This window comes from Nematolebias whitei, chromosome 15 (assembly GCF_014905685.2).
Source record: "Nematolebias whitei isolate Nwh7 chromosome 15, NemWhi1, whole genome shotgun sequence".
Taxonomy (NCBI): Eukaryota; Metazoa; Chordata; class Actinopteri; order Cyprinodontiformes; family Rivulidae; genus Nematolebias; species Nematolebias whitei.
The window spans coordinates 28204039-28225600 of record NC_056512.1 but is presented as its reverse complement, the minus strand read 5'-3'; the positions used below and the strand labels follow the sequence as shown (position 1 = coordinate 28225600).

The window sequence follows — 21562 nt, the reverse complement described above, 5'->3', positions numbered from 1 at the left end:
ATGATGGGAGACTGCAAAGAAGTGAAGATTCAACGAGTCTTCTGGCTTCCTTAGATAGAGAACTTTACTAATTGGCTTTTTTATGTATGCAAATGTTTATGTAAAGTGCCCCGAGACAACTTTGTTGTGGACTGGTGCTATATAAATAAACTGAATTGAATAATTACCATGTATTTGCATCAAACCTGCCAATTCTAAGTCATCTAGTTGTATGAAACTGATAATTATCAGGTTGGTCAGTGAAATCCATCTTCCTGGAAGCTGTGAGGACTGTAAGAACCAATCAATTAAGTATTTCATGAATAATGAGTAAAAAAAAAAAGTTCTATACAGTAAAGAACGAATCAAAACAAGTTAGTTGAGGATCTATTCCTGGGACCAGAGTTGTGTTTGGTGGACTGTTTTTTTGTTGTCAAAAAGGGGAATGTACATATAAAATGTAAACTACTACGTTTTTAAAATCATTGCTTTTACATACAAAAATAATCATGTTTTGGAAAAGAAAAGAGACGTCCTGCTCTCCAGTTCAAGTCCTTTTTCCACACGCGCTCCTTTTGGCGCGCTGCTGAAACGTCTAATCTTGGAATGCTGTGAAACAACTCCCAGTGAAATGCCAGATAATCCCCCGATGTCTCTGCCTCTTGGTGAGTTTGCTTTACTTCACAGCGCCCACTCCATGAGATTACAAGAGATTTCACATCTAAAGTTTTTTTTTTCCCAGTCAAAACAAAAGCACTCTTAATATTTTTCAAGCACTTTTATTTAGTAACACAGCTGAACTCTACGTGCACTGGAATAGAAAGGAATGGCCCAGAAACTCCCACTTAAAGGACAGTTCACCGATAAATGACCTACATCCTGGTTTATGAACCATTTCTCACACACTATGGTCTCAGTGGGAGTCTGGGTGAGAAAGTGAAAACAAGACAAATTATACGCCAGTGCATGAGGGTGTGCATATGGGTATCCTATGAGTTGCCTAATAGCCGACAGAGAAAGAAAAGAAGGGCACGCGTTCCTAGACAGTTGGCTAAGACTGCGAGCAGCTTTCTCCTGGGGAATGATGCGTGTGAGACAAGAGAAGGAGACAGGGTCATACCTGAGGCAGGGCTTGAACCACTGTGTCCAATAAGGCTCTCATTCCCGTTGCCATCTTCAGCAGCTTCAGCACTGTGGGCACATCAGATCAGTGAGAAGATTAGAAGCAATTTATGGGCACATTCTTCTATAAATATACAAAACAGTAAACTGCAGACAAGTTAGTTCACAATAATGCTTCAGGTCGTAATTGCTATGCAGCTAACTGACCTGCAAAACCATTTACGTTTTAACATTCTAATACGATCAGATCAATGTTCTCCTTGCAGAGACGTGGTGTGCAAAGGATTTAATAAGCGTGCGTGCGTGTACCTCGGGCTATCCTCAGGACCCTCATGATCCTGATGATAGTGGGGTTGATGGGCAGGGCAGCACTGATCTCAATCTCCTCCAGAGTGATGCCCATCACTGACAGGAGCACGATGGCCAGATCCAGCTGGTTCCACCTAGAACAAACCCACATACACACATCTGGATTGGAGCAGAGCCTCAGAACACAAACACAACGTTTGCAGATGACTAAACCAGCACTCTGGAAAATTTGTAAGCTAACATGGCTTACAAAAATAATTTACTGCAGATATTCCCAGAAGATACATATTTTCTTGTTCTTGCAGGAAGTTCCCAACTGTGCACCAAAAGTACTATAGATTTACTTTTTTTTTTTTCAATTGAAAAACACCCACAGAGTTGCAGGTAAATTACTGTCATGAAGAATTGACAGCAATGTAAATGTTTATTGTCGAGCTAAAACAGTTGCTAAGATTTTCCAGCTTTTGCAATCTGCTTTCGACATCATCCGGTCTGATGTGTTCCATCTCAAACTTGTCTTAAACACAGATAAAACCAAAGGGATGCTTATTTCAAAGAGGAAGTCAGTCCCATCAGTTCGTCCTCTGATTTTATCCTCAAATGGTGTCCCTATTGAGTTTGTTGATTCCTATAAATATGGGTATATTGGGCGACTCGCATCTCTCTTTTAAGCTCCATGTGGAAAACCTAGTAAAGAAACTGAAAATTAAACTGGGTTCTTTTTCAGAAACAGATCCTGTCTAACTTTGAATGCTAGGAAACACCTTGTAATTGTGACCTTCCTTCCCTCCACTGACTACGGTGACATTATCTATTTGAACGCTCCTGCAAGCACTCTGCAGATGTTGGATGCTGTCTATCATGGTGCATTAAGATTCATAACTGGCTGCAACTACCATACCCATCACTGCACCCTGTATTCACTGGTTAACTGGTCATCATTAAACTCACGCAGACTCTCTCACTGGTACATTTTCATCTTTAAATCATTTATTGGTCTGCTGCCTTCAGACATCTCCTCCTACATGTCTCTGCGTGAGTGCAGCTACAGCATGCACTCTCAGGACATTATTACCTGCAGTGTTCCCTCAGTGAGGACTGAACTTGGCAAAACGACCTTCTCCTACTCCGCTCCTGTTTTCTGGAATATCTTGCAAAAAGATCTGAAGCTCTTGTCCTTGACCTCTCTAAGTGACTTTAAACATCTGTTAAGTTCCTGGCAAAAACTAATGCGGACATTTTCCTCTGTTTAGTTTTCTAAATTGCCCCTTATAACCTAGCTGTTTTTTTTTGCTACTATTATTCTTGATTGACCTTTTGGTGGCTATTTTGTTTTGATTTGTAAAAAAAAAAAGAGAAACATATGTATATGCCTATACCTATTTCATGACTATTGTTGTTGTTGTTATCCAATGTTGTCATCACTCTTTGTTAAGGAATCAGGTTTCTCTTGTAAATGAGTCCCTGAGCTCAATGGGATTAATCAAGAAGATTGGACTAAACATTTCATCAGTCCAATTAAAATTAAGCTTTTTTCCTTCAAACTGAGACTATGAAAAACCAATCAATAGATATGATTTTAACAGTTTCTACAGAACCCCACTTCAGATCTTATGAACTATCACTTTAAGACTGTGTGAGGTTTTATGCACAAAAAGGAAATAAAATATATTTGTAACATAGTATTCAGCAGGCTAAAAATTAATTTAATTTCCTATAAAATTTCTGAAAACCCATCGACTTCAGTGGGACAAATTATAATTTTTATCATCAAGCTTTTAAAAATCATATTTACCTTTTTTTTAAATTGTCTGGTTGTGCGTATAGTTCTTATTTTCCAGTTTTCCTCCCTGTTACATGCCCTGTCTGATAAGAAGAGCAAAAGTAGGAGCAACCTTTCCTGTTGCAATCTTATCAGTTCATCATGCCGAAAGGCGCACATACACCTGCAAACTGAGACTGCCTGCAGCACCACAAGTCTTATTGCGTTTGTGTGTTAATTTTCTACTCCAATGACCCAGTTATAAAGCTGAGCGTGACCCCGGACTATAAATCACACCATGCACAAAGACAGTTCACGGCTGTTGGTGTCACCACATAAAAAGTGACAAAGTGCTTGCAGATGACCGTGATAAATTTTCACCACATCCGCCCATCCGTTTCTCATTTCATCACTCATTTGTCCTCTTCCTTTGATCTGACCAGCTTGCCTTGCTATATAATATTTCTCATGCTAACCAGTTTCTTCATACCCTTTCACTTCTGAAACAAAAATAGGTCAGTGACATTAGGTCCCCATTAACATAATATAAGCCCTCTAAGCCCTCTAAATCATAGATGAGGATGATGGGAGCAAGATGAAGAAACTGTAAGTGTAACAGATAAAAGCGTAACAGATTAAAGGAACAGACTGTTTGATTATGTGATTAAAAAAAAAAAAGAGAAATTGCATTTCCTGCAAAAATGCAGTGTGATTGCTTATTTCAGAAGAATTTTCTGAAAAACAACTGAAATTAGCTTAAAAAGCATTCTGAAATGTAGCTGAAATGGAAGAACAAACCTAATTAGCAGAAAGCATCCATCCATCCATCCATTATCTTTATCTGCTTATTCCATTTTGGGTCACTGGGGTCGCTGGTGCCCATGTCCAGCAATCACTGTGTGAGGGGCGGGGTACACCCTGGACGGGTCGCAAGTCCATCACAGGGCCACATAGAGACACACGAGACAAACAACCATTCACTCTCTCACTCACACCTAGGGACAATTTAGTGTTACCAATCAGCCTAACATGCATGTTTTTGGTCTTTGGGAGGAAACAGGAGTACCAGGAGAAAACCCATGCATGCACGGAGAGAACATGCAAACTCCACCCAGAAAGGCCCCTGGACCGGGGTTTGAACCAAGGACCTGCTCGCTGAGAGGCAGCAGCTCTACCAGTTGTGCCACCGTGCTGCCAGCAGAAAGCAGAAAGAACATATTTGCTGAAATAGATTTAAATAAGCAAAAAATAGCACAACATTTAGGAAAGTAGCTAAAATAGCTGAAATGAGCAAAAATTTAAAAAATGGCTCAAAAGTAGCTGAAAGGCAGAAAGAAGCTTAAACTACCAGAAGGAAGCGGAAGGAGATGAAATGAGCTAAAAAAAAAAAGTGACCTTTTGCTAAGAATGCTAAAAATAGTATAACACAGCTAAATAGTAGATGACATGGCAGAAATAGACGAAACTAGTATAATTAAGCTGAAAGGAGCCTAACTAGCTGAAATTAGCATAAAAAAGTCAATTAGGCTGAAAGTAGCAGGAATTACAAAGAAAAACATGAATTTTCTGAAAACAGCTGACATTAGTCAAAAAGTTAGCAGTAAAGGTAGAACAAGCTTAAAAATTTGCAAACGAAAGCAGACAAAAAAACGTTTGCCCTATTATGTTGAAAGAAGCAGAAATGCGCTGAAATGAGCAAAAAACAGCTGAAAAGCAGCTAAAAAGGCAAAAAGAAGTTTAAATTGCCAGAAGGAAGTGGAGAGAGCACATTTTGCTTAATTAGCCTGAAAAAAATTGAAATTAGTGCAAAAAAAAAAGTGGAATTACCATAAAAAGCTAAAATTAGCATTAATCAGCTAAATAGTGGCTAGCAAAAAAAGCTAAAAATTGCAGAAATAAAATGAAAGGAGCATAACAAGTGGAAATTGGCAGAAAGAAGTTAGAAGATGTGCAAAAAATGTTTTAGTTAGCCGAAAAAAGCTGAAAGGAGCACAAAACAGCTTAAAGAACAGCTGAAATTAGCAGAAAGTAACTGAAAAAATAGTTTAAATTTGCACAAGGAAGCTGAAAGAAGCTGAACCAGAACAAAATGTGAAAAGAGCAGTAAAAGGTTTTAAACAGATCTAAAGATTTGAAGGATGTAAATTGAGCTCAATTAATTTTCTCTGAGAACAAAATGGCAGAAAAGGCTAAATATTTCAAAAAGCTAACGTTGCACGAATAACAAAAGTTATAACAGGACTGTCCTGAAGGAGCTGAACATTTTGATTTATGATTTGTTGAAATATTACAAAAATTCTGGCACGAGAAAGATGCCGAAATACGTATGAAAGAAAAATGGATCACGATAGTGTGAACGCTTCATAAACATTCACACAATAAACCACAATCATGGTTAAATATGTTTTGAAGTGTTCAACTTTGGAATAAAAACTGGGGGAACAGTGACTCCATCAGAAGAAAAACAACTGCTGTGTTTAAAGGCCTGTTCTGGATAAACTACGCTGCAGTCAACTTAAATACAGAATAACTAAACTATTTCTTCGTATTTCCAAACATGTGATGCAGTTAAAGCTTTTAGTCTTGATTATATAATGATCAAAGTGAAATGTGAATTTATAGGGAAACACTTCATACCAAATGAATGTTTATTGTAGCACTATTTTCTGTTTAATCAAGAGATTAAAGCACTTGCCTAGAGCTATAATCAAAAATTAATTGTTTAACATGTTTTGATCACATCTGTGCTAAGTGACACATTTTATTCATAAAAAAAATGAAAATGGTATTTAAACCTGTTTGTTATTGTTTCATCAGAGAGGAGGTTAGAACATTTAAGTCCGATAAGGGGAGACAGGCTGTCGTGCAATCCTTCAGATCCAATGTAATCTACCTCCAAACAGCAGATTAACTCTCCCACCGTGGACTGAGGGATTCTGAAGCTTTATTGTATTTAAAAAATGCACGTGTAAACACGGATGCAAAAAAGCACAGAGGTACTTGGCCGTGCACACTTCCATGCAGATTTTGCTGTAAATTCAACAAGTATGAACACTTGTACACGCAAACACACACATACCTGTCTTTGAAGAAGCGTCGAAATCCGAAGGCGATGAGTTTTAATACAGACTCCAGCACAAACATGGAGGTGAAGAAATAGTTGCAGTACTTGAGGGCGAGATCCAAAGACTGAAAGGAGACAGTAAAACAAGCATGAGTCTGTGTGTGGATCTTACCGTGCTTTCAGCAAACTGGAACAGCTCCAGTTGTTTCTGGAGTGAAATCAAAAGTGCTGCAGGCCAAATCAGAGCGTTCTCCTTTCACACCAGCACAAACGCACTTTAAGTCCCTTAACAAATACACACTTCAAAGGTGAGTGCTGTAACATCGGAGCAGCGAACATGCTGTAATTGTTTAAAAACCTGGCCTGGGATCCCGTTTCTGCAGAGGATACAGTATCTCATGGAGAGCTGTGCGTTCTAACAAGAGGGACGCTGCCAAATGTCAGGACGAACAGCTGACAACTGCAGCCAAGACCTGTGATATTTATCCGATGCACGGTCAGTTTGAGCTGGCCCGTTACATTTTGAAGGTCAAACGGGTGTTGTATCTCAAGATAATCGCTTCTCTTCCTCAGCAAAGTGCTGCCAGGCTTCTGCACCTCTGTTTGCCACACAGAACAGGCCTGAGACCCAAACTATGGCTAAAAGCACTGTGACAGCAGCGACATCAAAAACAGCAGCAGTCATTGCTCTTGGTCTGGAGCATGGATACAGTGTCAATACGGTGGACTCTTCAGAAGTATAAAACTAAGAGCGACAATAGTTTTTACTTTATGCAATAGTGGGGAAAAAAACGGCTAACCTGTTTGCACAGACAGATAATACATGTTCTTCAGTACATTTATTCAGTACGGTAGTCCCTTGCTACTTCCAGGTTCGACTTTCACGGACTCGCTCTATCGTGGTTTGTGAACGTACAGTACATAATATCATACTGTACAAAAATATTATACAGGACACGATTATCAACTTTAATATTACACATGTGATTGGGACTAGAGCTGTCATTACTAACCCAAACCCAGAGCCCGGCCCCACCTGACCCGAACTCGGACCGGGGCCATAATAATGTGCTTAATGTGTGGGCTGGGTCGGTGTTGGGCTTTTTATCCCGTCAGGGACGTGTGCGGCCGACGATCCAATATATACAAACATGGCTTGCCATACATTCACCTGCCGCATGCGGCCATTTCACCGCATGCTGACCGGCAGATTGAAAGAGGTAAAAAGTTCAGTTAAGTTTCAAATGGACTATTGCCAGTGATCCATCAGCCCAAATGGACATTCATTCAGGTGCTGCACTCAGCGGACGCGAACAGCCAAGACCCAAACAGGTGAAATCACAAAATATCTGACATGTCAGAGCAGGGTCCAATACAGGCAGAAACAGGGGAAGCATTTAATGCACTCTGATGGTTCCTCAGCTCCAATCTTCTGCCCCCTCAGCCGCACGCGTCCGCCAACCGTTAATAACAGTCGGTGGTATAAGCAGTCAAAGCTTAATTAAAATTTTTGGGGTTTTCTTTGGGTTCGGACCTGTAATTACTGTTAATTTGTTGGATCAGGTGGGGTTCGAAGATGATAGCTGCGGGCTGGGGCCGGGTCAGTTCGGATTATTTGGACTTGAGTGCAACTCCAATTAGGACAGAACTGGATGCAGTACTGTACAGTGAAAAGTTAACAAAAAATAAAATACTTCAGACAGGTGCCACCATTTTGTGGTTTTCTCTAAGCCTCCACTGAATTTCCACTCATACAGTAACTTCCACATTTCCCAGAAGACAACAGGGCCCTGCCCAGAAGCCCCATTTCCTTCTGCTGAAAAATGAGAGATAAAGTTTTGATCTGATCGGCGCTCAGCAGATGCAGAGAAGTTGGACTGAACTCATCGAATTGGACCAGAAACGGAGCAGAACCAGACCTCCAGACCCATCGGTGAATCTTGAGAGCTGGTAGCCGGTCCACGAGGACTTCCAAGCGGGGATGTTCTGTTTCCGTGACCCATCTGGACTTTTTTCATACAGACTTGGAATCTATTGACCACCTCCGGTCCACGCCAGCCAACCACAGTCCTGCCCCCCCCCCCCCACACACACACACACAAAAAAAGCACTTTGGCAATCAAGAACCGGACTGAACCAGACTGAACCGGATCAGAACTGGACCAACAGACTCAGGTGAACCCGAGAGCTCCTAGCCGGCCCACGAGGACTCCCAAGCGGGGATGCGCCGCCTTAAGTAAAATTCATTAGCTACATACAAGTATGTTGTTAAAATTAGTAGGTTTAAAAGATAACAATGATTGTGGGCTTTGATGCTGCAGGTTACATCTGCAGAAAAGAACCGAGTCGAACCGGAACCGAGAGAGAGAGAAACCAGCTGTTCACATGATAAGGAGGACCAGCAGCATGTGTGTTCTGCAGAGCTGGTGAGTAAAATTTAGTAGCTACATATACAGTACTGCGTGTATGTTGTTAAAATGACGTAGGCTTAAGAGTTTAGAACATAAGAGTGTGGGAAGGGTTTCTAAAGCCTTAGAATATATACATGCTAAAATAAATATAACGTTGATACTTTGCAAATTTTCATTTGTTGCATGGGGTGGGGGCGTGGGTCCGGAACCAAACACTCACAATAAACGAGGGACAACTGTACTTCAAAAAATATTACTTCAGCTAATGTCTGAAGATTCTGTTCACTTGCGCTTCTTCCACACAATAAAGGAGTCCAGATCATTGCACCAACAAGTATTTTTCCTTACACGAGGTTGATTGTAGTGCTCCAGGGACATGGTGATCACATTGATACAGATGATGAAGGTGATGATGAGGTCCAGGTAGTGGTTTGTGCAGAGTGTGTGAATCATCAGGCGCATGTTGCCATAGTTGGCATAGTAGGGCAGCTTCTGAGCCTCTGTCAGAAAAATAGAATATACACTAATATAAGATAATATAAAACATAAAATTATTTTTGCTAATAGAAAGGTCAGTAAATTACCTCAGGTGCTCTGGTCATTTTACTATAAGTGACTGGAAATTCCTCATCGGAAATGTTGAAAAAGAATTTTTGTAAATCTGATTCAAACTGCAAAACTCATTATTAATTATAAAAACTAAGAGAATTATGCAAACGTGTGTGAAGCACAATTTTTACGTCTCTACATGCTAATGAGTGGAAGAACACCAGAACAAGAGGGATAGATGGGCACTTTACGTTCAATCTGGTCCTCTGGACATTCAAAAAACAAGAAAACAAAAAAACAAAGCAAAAAAAATGTAGAAACGTTTCGTCTCTCATCCGAGAGACTTCCTCAGTCTGAGGAGCTGTATTCAGCTCAGTCTCTTAAATATCACCTTCTCAGAGTGGATCAACCAGTTTGCTGCTGACGACCAAAACCAGCTACTCACATGGTCAAGAAGGACCATCAGCCTAACAAAGGATCATTAGCACACTGATGGTTGTTTGCTATTCACAGGGGGTTGGGTGATATTAGCAATAACAGCATTGTAAGAGGGGGACAGTTGAACACTGAGACCTCCACCCTGTTTAATGATGGACGATTTCTTTTCACAAAGATGGCCTCCTTTACTCCTCTCTCAAACCATCGTTCCTCTCTGTCCAGGATGTGAACATCTTCATCCCTGAAAGAGTGACCGCTGGCCTGGAGATGAGTGTAGACCGCAGAGTCCTGGCCTGATGATGTTGATCTTCTGTGCTGGGCCATCCTTTTGGCCAGTGGCTATTTTGTTTCCCCGATGTAAGACTGATCACAGCCCTCCTGACACTGAACAGCATACACAATATTACTCTGTTTGTGCCGGGGGACTGGATCTTTGGGATGAACCAGTCTTTGCCGTAATGTATTTTGGGGTTTAAAAGCCACTGGGACGTTATGTTTAGAAAATAAACGTCTCAGTTTCTCTGATACTCCCTCAACATATGGAATGACCACTGGTCTGGGTCTGGGTTCCTCCTTTTCACCTGTTGGCTGACTGGAGTCCTGTTTGGGTTTCTTCTCTGCTTTCAGGAGGGCCCAGTTAGGATATCCACATTGCTCTAGAGCCTGTCTTGTGTGGGATTTCTCCTTCTGCCTGGCTCCTGAGTTAGTGGGGACGCTGTCTGCTCTGTGGTACAGAGTCCTGATGACTCCTAACTTGTGCTCCAAAGGGTGATGGGAGTCAAACTGCAAATACTGGTCTGTGTGGGTGGGTTTGCGGTACACCTCAGTTTGCAAATGTCCTCTATCAGAGACTGAGACCTCACAGTCCAAGAAAGCCAACCTGCCATTTTTTACATCTTCTCATGTGAACTTTGTTTTGTTTTTTGTTTTTTTGTTTTCTTGTTTTTTGAATGTCCAGAGGACCAGATTGAACTTTTTTGGATTTTTCTACCTGGATTATTGAGCATGTATCAGGATATCTTAAATGTGTTGTCTTCACTTAAGGTTGACAAAATAAATTCCTCTATTGCTTTAAATTGTGTCATAACAAATGTATAACAAGCTTGAAAGTGTTTTGGTTTCATTTAACAGTAATAAATTATATCCTGATGCATGCTCAATAATCCAGGTAGAAAAATCTAATAAAATTAAATCAGGAACTTTGGACGGATTCTTTTTCTTGAACGTTTCATCTTTTTTCCAAAAGACTTCGTCAGTCTGAGGAGCTGCAACAAACTCAGTCTTATAAATAGCGCCTTCTCATAGTGGATAAACTAGTTTGCTGGTGACGTCCAGAACTAGCTGTCCACATGTAAAAGGAGGACCATCAGCCTAACAACTGATCGTTAGTGCCCTGATAGGAATATATACATTTTTAAATCACAGCTTTCCCGCCTTCTTTTATTTTGATACTTCTGTTGAATTCTGGTGAATCTGATTTTTCCCTGTGGTCCTTAAGATGTGTTTGGAATGTGATCAGTGTTGTTAGTATTTTATCTAGACTGACCCTGGGTTTTTGATCTGCTCAAAGACGGATTGTAATGAGATTATAACCCAGTTCTGACTGGTTTAAACGAGGCCAGCAACTCTAAAAAAAAGTCTCCCAGGAATTCAATATCCGTAAAGAAATAGAATTTGTATTTATTTGTTATTTCTTTGTTGGCTCGCCACATCACACAAGAGAGTCTTTGTGCACCATATAATTTTTTCCTGACACGGCAGATCACATTGAGATCACACTTAGTCTGCCCCTTCTTATCCATGTAATAGAGGGTGCTCCCAGATGTGAAGGCGGAGCCTAGGCCCTATATATTTGTAAAGCAATGTATCATCCGGCCCTCTCCCGGTCCAAGATCTCGCGTGGAATTGTATCAGGGAGGCCAGCGCTGTAAAGCTGTAATTTTCTCCTGCCTTGATTTAATACAAATGGTAAAGCTGCATTAATGTTTCCTTGATTTATTGCGATAATGTGAGTTGCTACTTCTGAGGGAGGTCCGAGCCGGGAGCCACGTGAGCTGGAGGCGGTCCTGGGATCCGAGATGAGGCCTGAGCCCCACAGCTAGCAACAGCTAGCTGCAGCAGCTCGGGGGCCCTCAACAGCTCACGTTGCAACAGTGCCCATAATTTCTTGTGTCTCATTGGGTTCACTGAGCAAATATGAAAGCGTAATCATATTTTTTATGTGTTAGTGCAAATTAAGTCATACACTTCATAGAACTGACCACAGACCTAATTAAGACAGGGTTTTAAATGTCTGTCTAGTTTTTTTGTTTTACTCCTTTTAGCTAAATTTTTACACATCTGCATTTTTTTTAAACCAACTAATCCAGATTTTAGTCTTTTTCACATAACATTTCCAGTCATCTGCCTTACTCCTCCTCTTTTTCTCCATGCGCCGTTGCCTCTTCTCCTCGCGCCTCTTGGCCTCCTCCACCTCCTGATGCTGCCGGCACTTGTGGAAGTTTTCCACCACCACTCCGACAAACATGTTCAGGACAAAAAAGCTGACGATGAGGAGGAAGGAGATGAAATACAGCAGCATCCATGGGTTGTTGTTGGTTACCGGCTAGATTTGGGATGATGCATTATGATTATTTTTTAGCGTGATAATTTAATGTAGAAAGATATGATAAAAAAAGAAAGAGAGGAAAAGTTAACAAGGAAACCATTATATAATAGAAAAGCATGATTTTTTTAAGCTATCATCTAAGATAGCTACATGATAGTCATTTTTATTTAGTTGACGTGAAGATACCTGTTGGTCAACTCCCACTGCATCCAGGCCATGGTACATGATGTTGACCCATCCATCTTTGGAGGCGAGTACAAATAAGGACATCAGGGCCTGAATAAAAAATAGATAAACATGAGATGTTAGTGTAAAAAAAGTTCAAAAAAAAAATTGAATCGCAATGAGTGAGCAATGAGTCCAGTGTGTAACAAAACGTCTGTATGACCCTGACCTGTCCCAAGTTGTCAAAGTTGTACTTATGATGGACCCACTTGTAGTTGACTTGCAGACAGTCGGACTTGTTGGTGATGTTTTTAACATCAGGGCCGAGACAGTAAAAAAACTTTCCTTTGAATAACTGTCAAGAAAAACATAAAGCTTTTGATGTCATCTTTATAATACGAGACAGACAAAAGTGTCATTTTAAGATGAAATCTGAGATCTGAAAATATGTGGTGATGTAAAAAGCAGAAAAAACACTTTTCTGTGTTTGTTTTGGATTTCGACAGCATATTAAAATAAATGACTGTAGATGACTGATAATGTGACATTATCAGCTTTTTCATATCTGATACTCTTTAGAATGATCTCCAACATCACCAGGTTGCCATGGACCGGAGGTGATGTGACATTGCCGTATTTTATGGCCTATAAGTTGCAGCTTATTGCATAACTTACATGCCCTGTGACTTATACACCAAAGCGACATTTATGTTTTTTCCCCATATTTATAACCCAATTTTTGGCTGAGATTTGACCGTTTTCATTCATTCTCACATTGAAAATACTGAACACTACCATTTTCAACCGCTAGATGGCACTCAAGTTGTATGGCATGCTGTGTCCTGTATGGCATGCTGTGTCATGTAAGGCATGCTGTTGTGTACTAGGTAAAAGTGGCTATTAATGACACAATCGGCTTGCCATAGTCTGCCACCTCCGTTCAACTCTGGGATCATGCCTGGAGCAAATCAGCTTCATTTCGCTGCACCGCCCTGGCAAAATGCAACTAATTTCACCATTGAAGTGCATTTATTAAGTAAAAGTTAAACTGAAACACACCTTTGCTACAATGTCGAGCTAACAAATGGTTGTTTTAGATGCGTATCTTGTTAAATTTTGATGAAATGTGCAGCGTTCCTCCTTCCTGATTTCCTCCCTCTACGTGAACCCGGAACACAGAGGCAGCGAATACTTTTGAAATGCAGCTGATTTGATCATCAAAGTGCATTTATTAAGTAAAAGTTAAACTGAGACACAAATTTGCTGTAATTTTGAGCAAACAAATAAATGTTTTGAAGTGTTTATCTTGTTAAATTCTTGTTAATGTCCTCCTGTACACGCGCCCGCGGCCACCATTTGGCGGCCAATTGATTTTTGGCACAACATTTCTGGGTCGTCAGCGGTGATGCGTAACAAACGTGACGTGTCAGCGGTGACACATAATAGATGCAACTTATATGGCGAAGCAACATATTTATGTTTTTTTCTACTTTATTAGACTCATGCGACTTATAAGGCGGTGTGTTGTGTACGGCGGAAAATATGGTATTATCTTCCAGCTACAAATCTCAAACACAAGACAACTATGCAAAAGAATAATGGGAGTATTACAGAAGATGCAGCTTTACAAACTCTCCAAGAAGCAAACAGATAAGGCTCTTAATAATATGCTTACAACATGAGAGGTTTCACTTAAATACAGTCATGCTGTGCTGCCCACCTGAACTCCAAGAATCCCAAAGATGATGAAGAAAGCACAACAAATCAGGACGATGTTGCCGATAGGCTTCAGAGATGTGATGAGAGTCTCCACCACCAGCTTCAGCCCAGGAGCTCTGCTAATTACTCTAAAGAGATCAGAAAACAGTATTAATATATATTAAGAAATCAGCAGAAAAAGTGTATTACGTGCCTATTTTCTTTGTGTACACAATACTAGATTGATGCATATTGTTCTATAACAGCTTTCAAATTGCACTGATCAGCTGAAGAATTGTTCACAAGGGAAAACATTGTTATTATGGAAAATACAATTATTCAATCAGGTTGGAATTTTCTGCTTGCCGTTACAATTATTGAATAAATAAATAAAAGGATGTTGGATGTGCTTGAGCACAGAGCTTCGCTCTGCATTTATAATCATCATATTATTTACTCTTTATAATTTGAAAAGATCAAACTGTAGGTGGATGAACAGGGTGCTTCCAGTGAGATTACTCAAAGAAGAGCTAAACAGAATAAACATAAATCATGACTTTGAAAACGTCTCCGTGGACTAAAAGGTTAGTTAGATGTCTAATTATCTTTGACTGCAATCTTACCAAGTCCCAGTTCCCATGTAAGTATGTCATTATACAGTTCATTCATTAATGTATGTTTCATTACACCTCCGAGACTTTTGCTTTAGATTGATATTAAAAGTCAGGTGATTCAGTTGTTTTAGGCTGAATTAGCTTTTTGCTTTGTCATACAGTTCAACATCTATTCATCCATCCATCTGTCCATCCATCCGTCTGTCCGTCTGTCTGTCCATCTATCCATCCATCCATCCATCTGTCCTAGCTCAGAACAAGCTCACATGTAAATATAAATTCAGAATTATGCAATTTTAATGTAATTATATTATATTAAAATACACAAAAGTGGTGTTTACCTGAGTGGACGCAGTGTTCTGAGCAGCCGAAGAACCCGGAGCACTCCCAGGATCTTTGCCCCTCCCGCCATGGACACAACAATATCAATCAACGACACAAAAACCAGGAATCCATCCAGAACATTCCAGCTGCTCCGCAGATAAGTCTGTTCGCCTATATAGAAACCCATGGAAACAACCTGCAGATAGCCATAAAGCAATATGTTACAGCATGGACTTCACTTGCCATAGAATGGCAACTTGAATTTAATAGAAAGTTCAATGTTCTATGTTGTCTATTTCTTTTATTAAATTCAACTGTCAAATACAAAGAATACTGTTGGGAAACAAATAAAAAGTTTATATTGAAAAAGTAGGAAAAGAAAAAAGACAAGATGTAAACAAAACTGCCACCATCAGCAGTAAGGCAGCAGTCTCAGCAAAAATAGCGGTTTCCTTCATTTCCACATTTACACATCAGTCGAGAAAGTATTCAGAACAGACACTGACTACATTCAAAATGGTCAATTTTGTAGAAACAGAGATTAATTTTGACCAGATTGACAAAAGAGCCCCTTTCTATTATATGGAGATACTCAGAGCACTTTACACTACAATCTGTGTCCTCATTTACACATTCATACAGCTCTCTACTAGATCTATACAAAGACTAATCACTGCTTTATCACATTCATACACCAATGGGACACATATCGGAGGCAATGAAGGGTTTGGTGACTTGCCCAGGGACACTTTAACATGTGACTGCTGGTAGAATTGAACCCCCAACTCTTGCATTGGAAGACAACTGCTCTAACCACTCAGCCATCATCCAAACAAGACCAATGCCCAAGTGAATTTCTACCATCTTAAAATAAATCCAGCCTCAACCAATTCATAGTAGTTTATTCAAATTATGTTCTACAACCCTTTATGTTGCTGTCAACTACACACTAAATGGTTATTTACATAGATTTATACAGTTATTTTCAAGCAGCGGCAGCTGGTTGTAAAACTCCCAGTAAAACCTGGGTCGCTTCCAGCAAGAGTATCATATTTCTGTCAGGAAAGCACTACTGCAAAAGTAATGGTAATGGTGTAGAAAATACCATTTGCACGTACTGCTATGAAATGTGGTTTTAGAATTATTTTAAGGCGACATTGTTCCACTTTGAGCCTGCCACCTCTTAAAATAGCCGTTATCTCGTCAACTCCATCAGAACCAATCAGTATTTGTCCAAACTGATGTAATTGAAAGAGCTAATTACAATATTTTACCCTACTTTAAAGATCTGACCTCTCACACTAATACTGTACATCACAGCATGTTTTCTGCAGTAATTAAGGTGCCAAAGCCAGGGCCTTCATCCTTGGCTTGTATAAAAGAAAATAATGTGAAGACATTAACATTTTCCCATTAACTTATAGCTGGAAGGATGGATGTGTCGCCATTGTCGTCTCCATGCACACAGATGGATATTGTGTCGTGCAAAGCAGCAGTGGGAGCATGATGTCTGCTTAGGCAAAAATCTGTCTCTGACATTTGAAGCTGTTTGCCAAATGTTCAGTAAAGCTTAAAGGGACCACGAGGGGGTGAGCAAACCTCCAATTGGTTGAAAGATCATCGTTTGGCAAACATCTGAGCTCTGAACGCCAAAATGTTAACTGCCCTCAAAGATAAAAAGTGAACCGAGCGCGCAGCACGTTTTCCAAGTTCCCAAATAGGATTTTGCTTCCACAGCTTCTTGTATTATCAAAATATTTTGCAGAAAGCAAAAGAATTGTGCTGTATATCACGTTTTAGCCATTTTGGAACAACTGATTTCATCTTGCAAAAGAAATTCTGCGCTTGGAGATGCCTCAAAGAGCCGATCAGTTCTCCAACCCTACTGTGTTGTTTGTTTATTTTGGCTGCATCTTGTACACAACTCTAAACCCGGAGATAGAATCCTGTGGAGAAATTAACATTGCGCAGGCAATCACATCAACACATTATGAACATGCACAAGATTCAGACACACAGACAGAAGGGAATACGTGTACTTCTCGGCCAGGGGGCTGACAAGTCCGTGGCTCCTTGACGGACTGAGATTGGTTAATAATTTACTTTAGGAGTACATAATTGATGGCCCACTTATGCCAGAGCCTTTCCCAGAGAAAACAGACACAGGAAAGGAAGCAGGGAGTGGAGGGGAAGATAAAAGAGAGAAAGAATGGATCAACAAACAAATTGGGAGCTGGAAAAAGAAGTGGTGAGAACAGAGGCACCCTAAAGAAATTGACACACAGACTTAAAAAAGAAGAAAGAGAGACAGAGTGTTGGCAGAGTGCTGGACCACATCTCTAAATCTAGACTAGCCACTAATTAGTGACATTGCCTAATTACTCCATTTTCTAAGGAACTGAGAAAAAAAAAAGAAACAACAGGAAGAGGATGAGCTGTGAGAAGCAAAGTCAGTTCAGAGACGTATACAGTCTGGACAAGATAGGAGATTGACAAACAAACAAGAAAAGACATCTCGGAGTGGGGTCTTAATAGAGAGACAGTTTGTAAAAGGTTACCTTGAGTGTCATCTCGCCCACAAAAATGGCTGTAAAGATGTAGTTGGAGATGGTGAGAAAGACTCGTTCCTATATGAATAGAACAGAAATGAAGACAGGGCTGAGTGTCGGAAACACAAAATGTACCAGTAAGGACTTTAAAACCTTCTTTACTGCACCTTTTAGATAATAAGACTGAATATGGCCTCAGAGAATACTACTATGACACGAAAACTTACAGAAAGACAGGCAATTTAGGTGGATTTACCAGGCTGCCCTGCAGTATCTTGGGCCTCTCCAGAGCCACTGTGATGCAGTTGGAAAAGATGAAGACCAGAACCACATAGTCAAACAGCTTATGGGCTATGATGGACTGACACATCAGTCTGAACCTGGCAGGAGAGGAGGAAATGAAAAGAAATGCAAAAAGTTTGAATTTAGTAAACACAGTGTAACTGCGTTAAACCACCATTTTGTGTTGTATCCTAAGATATACTTTATTGTGTCCTATTGTATCATATCATATTGTGTCAGAGTTATACTGTATCATATCCCATCATAGTGTGAATGTTTATGTAGCATTCACACTATTGTGATCCATTTTTCTTCCATACGTTTTTCTGCATTTTTATTGTTCCACAAATTTTGTGCTATTTCAATAAATACATCAAAACGTTCAGCTCGTTCAGGAGAAGGGTGCTATGACTTTTGGTATTGGTGAAACTTTGGCTTTTTGAGCTATTTAGCCTTTCTGCTATTTTTTTCCTCAAGGAAAATAAATTGAGCTCATTTTACATCCTTCAAACCATTTACTGCTCCTTTCACATTTTGTTACAGTTCAGCTTCTTTCAGCTTCCTTGTGCAAATTTTAACATTTTTTTCAGCTACTTTAAGCTGTTTTGTCAGCTGTGCTCCTTTCAGATTTGTTTTCTGCTAACTATATTTTTGTGCTTCTTCTTACTTCTTTCTGCTAATTTCAGCTTTTTATGCTCCTTCCAACTTTTTCTGCAATTTCAGCTACCATTAATCAGTTTTTATGATAATCGTTAGCTTTTTCAGCTAATTCCACATTTTTTGCACTCATTTCAACTTTTTTTCAGCCTAAATCAGCAAAAATGTGGTCTCTCTACTCCCTTCTGATAATTTTAGCTTCCTTCTGCTTTTTAACTACGTTTCAGCTATTTTTGTGTGCTAATTTCAGCTTTTATGAAGCTAATTTTCTCAATTTTGTGCAAACCTAATTCAGCAATTATGTGCTCTTTCTCCTTTCTTCTGCTAATTTAGGCTTGTTCATCCATTTCAGTTACATTTCAGCAAGTTTTTAGCTAATTTCAGCTGCTTTTCAGCAAGCTCTTCTGCAATAAGCATTCACACTGCATTTTCATCGGAAATGCAAATTCTCTCATTTTGTATTGTGTTGTCTTGTATCATATCATATCATATCATATCATATCATATCATATCATATCATATCATATCATATCACGTTGTATCTTATTGTGTTGTATCCTATCTCATATTGTATCATATATATTTGTTATTGGTCTAAAAAAGAGGGCAATGGAGGGGCCCACTGTGCTTAAATATCATATGTTTATATTCTAAATAGGAACCAGCTCTAGTGGTTTTAAATGGAAGCTTCCTCACATCTAAAAAAATAATGTCACAGCATTTGCTTACATTTCTTCTAATTCAAATGAAATTAAACAAACAACGCTCTCAGAAGCCTCCAGTTTGCCATGCTCTGCTGGGAGAACAGACCACGGAAGAAACAAAGGAGGGAGGGCTGATGGCACAAAGTAATGGGACATCCAGAATAAATAACGAAAATGCATTAGAAAATAAAAAGAATTTGACAATGTTTACTGCCAAGAAGCAATTAATATTTTGACTCGAGTGTTTATTGGATTGGATGAAAAGAATAAAAAAAATCCACAGATGAATCAGAATCAACAAGAAGGGGATTTATTTTCATTATAAGTGAAACACGTTTAAATAGTTTTTAATAAATCACTCAACTGCATCTAATTAAAACTTCTAGATTTTGACACACCACTATATAGTAATGTGTAACTTGATGAACTGACTAAATTAGTCAAAATCAGCACCCTGAAGCCTATCTCTTGCTTTGTCACTGAAATAAAAACTTAAAAATTGTCTATATTTTGCGACGACAATCATTGCACTAATGAACTTCATTTTTGTGAAAGCTCACTAAACTTTCCCTTCTATTATTGAGGAAAGAGTTATTGACTTTTTAATATGGTGTTGATGAGATTCATTTTGAAAAAAAAAACCGAATGCTTCTAATGAATGTATAACTGTGTTGCTGTCAACTCTGCTCTTTGTTCATGGAAATGAACAATCCAGAAGTAAAAACTTACTTGCACCGGTTCACAGGGAGGGACCGAGTTGATAATCACAATTTAGATTTTTAGGACTAAACTGGGTAATTTAAAGTTAGTTTAAACTGATTGTTTTTTTCAACCAGATTTATCCACCAAAGCTAAAGACAGGACAAATCTCAACAATATAAAGCAAACGCATAAATAACTAATTATCTCTCAGATCGGCGACAATGTGTTCAACATAATAGTACTTCTTCCAGTTATTTAACGGTTCATAATGGTGTACCACAAGGCTCAGTCTTAGGACCCACCCTCTTCACAATCTACATAGGTAATGTAGGTCAGAGCATCCCTGATGCATCCTTACATTTTAATGCTGATGACACAGTTCATTGTTGAGCCAAAACTGTTTCTAAGGTTTTCCAGCTTTTGCAATCTGCTTTTGACATCATCCAGTCAGACAAAACAAAACCACAAAACCAAAGGGATGTTGTTTTCAAACAGGAAGTTAGTCCCAGCAGTTCTTCCTTCGATTTTATCCTCGAATGGTGCTCCTATTGAGTTAATCGATTACTACAATTATTTGGGTATTGGCCATTTTACATCTCTCTTTTAAACTCCACATGGAAAACTTTGTGAAGAAACTGAAAGATAAATTGGGTTTCTTTTTCAGAAATAGATCCTGTTTAACTCTGAATGCTAGGAATCCAGGAAATATCTTACAAAAACAATTGAAGCTCTCGACCTTTACCTCTCTAAGTGGCTTTAAGAATCTGTTGGACTCCTGGTAGGGACCAATGCAGACATGTTCATGTTTTTAGTTTTCTACATTCGCCTTAGAATCTAGCTGTTTTTTGTTATCTTTTTCTTTTAGCCACCCTATTTGTTAAAAAAAAAAAAGTAGTATGACTTTTATAACTGAGTATTGTTGTCGCTGTTGTCCATTGTTGTCATCATTCTTTGTTGAAATCAGGTCTCTCTTGTAAATGAGTCCTCGAGGCTCAATGGGATTTACCTGTCTAAATAAAGGTTGAATGAAGTCACCTTGCAACTGCGACTTTCCTTCCCTCCATTGACTACGGTGACATTATTTACATGAACACTCCTACAAACACATTTCCGATGTTGGACGCTCTCTATCATGGTGTGCTAAGATTCATAACTGGCTGTAACTACCGTATCCATCATTGAACCCTGTATTCACTGGTTAATTGGTCATCATTAATAATAATAAAAATAATAATGTCATCACTGTATGTTTCCATTCAATGGCAAAATTAGTCTCTGCATTTAACCCATCCACCACCAGGTGATGCAGTGGGCAGCTACTGAAAGCACCCGGGGGGCATTTTGGGGATGAGTTGTGCTGTCCAGAGACACCACACAGTATGCAGTGACTGGGGATCGAACCTGGGACTTTCGGGTCCCAAGCTGGCTGCCCTGCCTCTACACCACCTCGGCCCCCAAACCTGAAAAAAAAATCTTGATATGGATGTCTTTATTTTTCTGGCTTCAGTTGAATTATAAAAAAAATATGTACTTTTGTAAATACATACAAATAAATAAAAAAATAAAAAAAATAAATAAATATATATATATATATATATATAAATAAATAAATAAATAAATAAATA

At 39.2% G+C, this 21562-nt stretch overlaps 1 protein-coding gene across 1 annotated transcript in view; it reads right to left on the bottom strand.

Moving 5' to 3' along the window:
• cacna1ia (calcium voltage-gated channel subunit alpha1 Ia) overlaps positions 1-21562 on the bottom strand; it is a 118430-nt gene that overhangs the window by 33778 nt on the left and 63090 nt on the right. Inside the window, exons 17-27 of the mRNA XM_037688522.1 lie at positions 17849-17972; positions 17602-17670; positions 15061-15239; positions 14128-14254; positions 12637-12762; positions 12429-12518; positions 12047-12239; positions 8996-9147; positions 6252-6361; positions 1411-1544; positions 1100-1170 (exon numbers count right to left, since the gene is read on the bottom strand). Coding sequence (XP_037544450.1) covers positions 1100-1170; positions 1411-1544; positions 6252-6361; positions 8996-9147; positions 12047-12239; positions 12429-12518; positions 12637-12762; positions 14128-14254; positions 15061-15239; positions 17602-17670; positions 17849-17972 — 1375 coding nt within the window. The remainder of the gene's footprint in view (positions 1-1099; positions 1171-1410; positions 1545-6251; positions 6362-8995; positions 9148-12046; positions 12240-12428; positions 12519-12636; positions 12763-14127; positions 14255-15060; positions 15240-17601; positions 17671-17848; positions 17973-21562) is intronic.